General features: G+C 36.7%; 1 protein-coding gene across 1 annotated transcript; it reads left to right on the top strand.

Annotated features, from left to right (window-relative positions):
- The first annotated feature begins 3,298 nt into the window (after nucleotides 1–3,298).
- LOC111289955 (uncharacterized protein At3g49055) lies at nucleotides 3,299–6,311 on the top strand. Its single transcript, XM_022881318.2, has 5 exons — nucleotides 3,299–4,385; nucleotides 4,767–4,843; nucleotides 5,100–5,211; nucleotides 5,343–5,459; nucleotides 5,873–6,311. Exons 1-5 carry the CDS (start codon nucleotides 3,399–3,401, stop codon nucleotides 6,224–6,226), a joined length of 1,647 nt encoding a protein of 548 aa, XP_022737053.2. The 5' UTR covers nucleotides 3,299–3,398; the 3' UTR covers nucleotides 6,227–6,311.
- The last annotated feature ends 96 nt before the right edge of the window (nucleotides 6,312–6,407 follow it).

Here is a 6,407-nt window from a genome sequence, read left to right as displayed (position 1 = left end):
CTCTTTTATGTTGCTTTCTAATTTGATAAAAAAAAATTACTGACAATAATATTGTTTGAGTTTTGCCTAAATAATTTTTTTTAAATCTTATTCGGTATGCATTTTGATTTTAATATAATTATTTTTAATAAAAAATTTTATAAATTTTGTTTAAATAATTTCTTTTAAATATTTTTCTTCTAATTTATTTTCAAAAATCTATTTCAAAAATTCAAAAATTTCCCCTCTTTATGTTGATAATAGAGATCCATTTTTTACTACAATTTTTAATAGAAATAAAATTTTTACTAGAAATGGATGCTTGATGTTCCAATTAAATTTATTCATGAACTAAATCTAGATGAATTTCAATTTCAATTTCAATTTCATTACATTTTTAGTTTTGAAAGTTCACTTTTTAATCACTCAATTATCCAAACAATTTTAGCTATTTACCATTTATATTTCATATTTTTTTTTCTTTTATCACCTAATTATAACATATATTAAATAGATACATCTTTTTTTTATAATTTTAGGTTAAATTTACGTATAGTTACATAAATTAGTTATGATCCAAGTACTTTATTCAGTATACTTACTCAGATTAGCATAAATTTATGTGTTTTTCAGTCCTTCTAGACGATGACTTGTAATTAATTACAGAAAATATCAGAAGACCGGATTCCATGCTATTTTCAACTACCCACCGTTCTTGCATTCATACATCAAATCATTTTTTTTTTTTCTAATGAATAATTGAAAAGCACATATCCTAATATTTTTTTGGTGCGGTGGAGGTGAAGGGCCCGCGCAATTAGCCAGCAACAACAGGGGTGACTCAGCCCATTACGTTAGCGAGTAAAATAGTTGAAAGCCCTGTCCAGTCGGTGGGGAAGGGTGGATACAGAGTCTTCTCTCCTGTTTGAAGCTCCATTTGGCAATCCAATCTGCTGCGGAATTCTTCTGTCTTGAAATATGATTAAGTGACCAGTGCCAATTCCTGCTAAGGATCTCTTTTATTGCACAAACAATGGTGGGGGGGGGGGGGGGGGGGTGCAGTGGATGGGTGAGAGAGACACCATTTTTGGCAGCCAAGATAGTATAATTCGTGGAATCGGATTCAATTTCAATAAAATCCATTCCTTGCTGACAGGCATAGCTGACTCCGAAACAAAGCGCCCACATTTCAGCGACATCAATGCTAGAGCGTCCAAGTTGGCAGCAAAATCTAACAATTCAGTTGCCACCCTAGTCTCGAAACAGCCCTCCCGGTGCTGAGATATTCCTTGACTGGTCCCAACTGCCATCAGTGTTTAATTTCTTCCAGTGTAGGGCAGGCTTATCCCAACTTACGAATATTTTCGATCTCAAGGTAATGGGTTCACTCTTCTCTCGTATGATTTGCCATTTATTCATGGTCTTCCCAATATATTCAAGCTTTTTTATTGAGCGGGACAATGCAACGAGAGAAAACATCATTCCTTCATTTCCATACTGACCACAGCGCATTTGCGAAAAGACTTGGCCAACACCAGTCACCAATTCTGATGGCTTTATAATTAGCTAGATTGAGTGGCATCCATTCCACCAGGTTGTTCGCCCAAAAGTTGATTTGTTGTTCAGGGATAAGGAAAAGAGTCCATACACTTGCTGTACATAGGCAGTCTCTTACAATTTGCGGTGTTGTTTCCTGAGAATTTCCACATGCCTTGCAGCTTGTGTCGTCAGTAAGTTTTCTAACTTTTCTATAGGCATTGGAAAGAATCCTGTCGTTTAGCACCAGCGATAAGAATGTCTGCACCTTCGGTTGGATCTTAAGTTTCCATACGAATGTGGCACTTGAAGCATGAACTGAGTCCTCGTCAGCAATACTCCTGTAGACAGATTTTGTTGTGAACATATATACCAGACGGGGTTAGACCCCATATTCTTCTGTCAGGCAAATTGATAATAGGCTTGATGGGAATGCTCACGATGGTGTTTAACAATTTCCTGAGGGAGTTAGTCTCTCAATTTATCCTCATTGCACACATTCTCAATTTGTTCCATGTCTGTATTCAAGGCAAGTGCTAGAGACCCAGCAAGTGGTTGATCATTTGTACACTATTTACCATTCCAAAAGCTTATATTTCTACCATTTCCAACTCTCCATTTAAGTCCATTTTCAAGGATAGATTTCCTTCTAGAATGCTACGCCAAGTATAAGAAATGTTGCCAGTCCTGGAGGAGAAGTGAAAATCTCTATCCCTAAGATATTTGTTAATTAAGACCTGTTGCCAAAATCCTTGTTCTTCCACGAATCTCCAACCCATCTTGGCTGGGAAAGCCAGATTCATATGTCTGGAGTTCTTCAATCCAAGTCCCCCTCGATCTCCGGGTTTGCAAACAGTATCCCAGTTCATTAAGTGAATTCTCCTTTTAGCCGTGGAGCTACCCCATAGAAAGTTTCTGTTAAGTTTGTCAATTTGGTCGCACACAGTCAATGGGATCTTAGTAGTTTGCATGGTATAGTTTGGAATGGGAGAAGATGCAGATTGGGTGAGGGTGGATCTTCCCGCAAGTGAGACTTGATTAATTTTCCCGCAAGTCTGGCCTGAACTTTTTCAACAAGTGCCAGAATGTCTTCTTAGTCCTGGGATATTTACACCGACCGCTCAGGTCCCAATTAAATGAACAGAAAAGTTCAAATTTCCAACAGACAACATCCTACCACATATCATGTGATGTAATGTATCAATGAAAATATAGTTTACATTCGCTTCAAATTTTAAAATGAAAAATATCATAAAAAAACTCAAAATTTATTTATATTTTATTTTTATCAATACATTTTAAAAAATGAGTATGAAAAAAAAATTCAATTCAATTATTTACAAAAATGTATTAATCAATAAATTAGATGCATTTTTATTTACGCCTTAACATTTCAAAATTAACTTGTTAAAACTTAAAAATTAATTAATTTTAGACTTATATGATAGTATAACCTAATCAAATTGAAGTTACGGTCTTTTTAGTTTGCCCTGAAATTCAATCTTATTAATTCCTTTTACTTTTTAATTAATTTTTCAACTTATGATATAAACTTTAACTTTTTATTCATTAGGTCAATTATATATATATATATGAACATAAAAGCATCAACAAAATTAAAAAGTCGACATTTTATTATTGACCACATGATTATTGGTTGCATTACACTAATTTGTTATCAGTTATTGCTTAGCATTATTAATTAATGTTAAATATAATATCATATTTACGTTTTAGTCCCCGTCTATATATTCCCCTAGCCCACCTGACTTTCTTCCGTAGTCCGTTTGACTGGTAGCTTTAAAAAAACTCCTTTCCCTCCCTTACTCCATCTCCTTTCTCTCTATAGCCAGAGTCCTAAATCATTCTATACTCTATGGACCATGGAAACCACAGAAGATCCCTCGTCGGAAATCCCATTCAACGGTCCAGATTCTTCCATCGTTCTACCAAACTCCGATCATCATCTCCTTGCCCAACTTGAATCTATCCGCCAATCCTACCATGCTCTCCAATCAAAATCTTCATCCATGGAGGAGAATCTGCGTCTCCTCCAGCCCCAAAGAGACGAAGTAATTGATCAAAGCACCAAGTTAATGGAAAAGGTCCACGACTTGTCCCTCGAGCGGGACTTTCTCCGCCACCAAATCGAGGAATTCGAAGTAACTTTAAAAGAAAACGAAGAAGGTTTCGCGAAAAAGATCGATGAGGAATCAAAGGCAAAATTAGAACTCGAGAAAGAGCTGGAGGTTTCCAGAGGGAGAATCAAAGAGTTAGAATCCGGAAGGAAGGTTAGAAATGAGGTAATTGAGAAAAGCTCGGATTCAATCCGGTCAGTGAAGGACATTTTGGTCAAATTTATCGAAACTTTGGATGATGAAGAGGAAGTGATCGAGAATGTTGGTAGCGAAAGCGAGATATTGGAATTAGAAGAGGAAGAATTGAGGATTTTGCCTACAGAAATTACCACGGTTTTGAAACTTGCGGGTGAAGCTAACTCAAAACTAAATGAGTTCAAGGAAGGAAGAAAGAAGGAGAAAAGAGAACTGGAGAACAGCGTGGTGAGTTTAACGGAGGAGAATCGCGATATCAATAGCCTGTTGAGGATTGCTTTGGTAGAGAAAGAGGCAGTGGAGAGGAATTTGAATAAGTTAAAAGGGAACAATGAGCAAAAGAGAGTGGCATTGTTGCAGATTGCTGAGAGGGGGTTGCAGAGAGTCGGTTTTGGGTTTATGATGGGAAGTGGAACTAATGAACAAGCGATGGAGAGTTCAGGAGCTATTACTACTATTACTACTACTGCTGCTGCTGCTAGTACGACGGGGAGTAAATCGGATAGCAGTGAGTGTGAAGAGGAGGATGTTAGCCTGGTATGTTCAGGTTCACTTCTTCTTTTGCTTGAATTTTGAACTAGATTATCTTTGTTTCTTGTTTGCATCCACATATTAGCTTCATATGGATGCTTCAATTTTGTCGTTCAATTGGGTATCAATTGTGCTCTACCTAAACTGCATGTTGTTTAAGATCCCTTAACTAGTTTTTTTAGCTTGAATGCTTAATTTACATGTTTGTTCAAACTTACACGGGTGATGATACACACTGTTCACTAAAGGCTTTAGTGATAGTTGGAAATCCTTGCTGGTACGCAGAGCTTCATAATGTTGTCGATCAGTTTATACATCTGTACTAAACGTTGATGAATGTGCAAAACACAACGTGTCTTGCTTACATCCTAACTTTGTCTTCTACAGGCCTCGATGATGGAGAGGATAATGAAGAATTTAAGACTTGAAATTTCTCAATTACGAAGATCTTTGGACGAATCTAGGTATTTCATTAGTGCATTTCTGCTACTGCAATTCCTACATAGTATGTTGCTATTTGATGGCCATGGAGACATCCTTTGATTGCACTTGTAGTATATAGCTTTAACAGAGAGTGTATGAAACAGGGATAAAAGATTGATCAATATTATAACTCCTGTGGAAGATGCAAAGATTATGAATCTATGCTCTCCTGTTCTTAACTGTGTCAAATTTTTCTGCCAAATGGTTTGTGGTTATTGATTGTTGTTGCTATGCCAGGTCAGACACTGAGAGACTGCAGAGTCTTACAGAGAAACAAGCTCAAAAAATTGAAGAAAACACACTGTACATTAAAGAATTGGAAGACAGGGAGAGGATTTTAGCTCAAAATGTTAGTATCTGTCTTTTTCTGAGAAATCGAATGAACAGCCTTTCTGCATCTCTTGAAAGTGTTCTGTTATTTTCACTTCTAACCTCGTTTTTGTTCTTCATCTTCTCGTTTTTATTTTTAAACTCTCTAAGGTTGAGGATCTCCTGATGGAAATAAAAGAAACTGAAGCAGAGGTTGCTAGATGGAGGGAAGCATGTGAGTTGGAAGTAGAAGCTGGAAAAAAAGAGGTTGAAGAACGTGACAAAGTGGTACGAGCTTTATTCTGTCAATAGGAACCATCCTTGAGCTACTCTTATACCCCATCAAGCTTGTGTGCACTATGAATGAATGATAATCTTTACTAATTGGTATCTTAAATATATTTGTACAATCACATCACATTTAATGGGAATCGATTGAGATAAAATTTCAGATTACTTGAAGTAGAATGTTCCATATAATGTTATATCTCCATAGTTGTCACGACATTGCATTTGTTTACTGAGCCTAGAGATCTTAGTTGGCTGTGGTATCTAAATACTTAGATCCAAAAATCTGACTTCTGTTGCACCATATCTCAAATTATGTAAATGTTAATGTAGTGCTTTTGATTCCATTAGCTGCAGGAACACATTTTAGTCCACGAGTAGTCTGAAATCCTGATGCATTTCCTTTCAATTAGGTTGTCATTTTGAAGCAAGAGTTGGAGAAAACAAAGGCAACTCTGGAAATATCCAATGGCAAGCTAAAGATGAAAGAAGAACTTGCGGCTGCTGCTATGGCTGCCCAGGCAGCTGCAGAGAGATCTCTGCAGCTGGCTGACAGCAGGGCTGCAGGACTTCGTGAGCGAATTGAGGAGATGACAAAACAATTAGAAGAAGCAGAAAGCAGAGAGAGGAATCGACGTAAGGTGAGGCACATATGTTGGCCATGGCATGCCTTGAAAATGACTATCGCTACCAACACAAATAATAGAGTCCAGGATGTCAAACGAATGCTACCAGAAATGCAGGCCTTGCTTCCTCATAACATGTGATGTAGAGTTGTAGATGTACCATATACGAACTCTTCTCTTGAAGTCAAATGATTTACTTGTGATTTTTTTTTTATATAATTTCATTGTGGTTTAAAAAAAATTGAAATTCCATCAGTCTGCACTCTGTTAAACATCTAACTCCAATGTTAAACAATTCTGTGTAGTACAGCATTTTCAAGAA

The sequence above is a fragment of the Durio zibethinus genome, chromosome 11 (genome assembly GCF_047325235.1).
Source record: "Durio zibethinus cultivar Kanyao isolate XHJ-2024 chromosome 11, ASM4732523v1, whole genome shotgun sequence".
Taxonomy (NCBI): Eukaryota; Viridiplantae; Streptophyta; class Magnoliopsida; order Malvales; family Malvaceae; genus Durio; species Durio zibethinus.
This window is presented reverse-complemented; position numbering and strand designations above follow the sequence as displayed.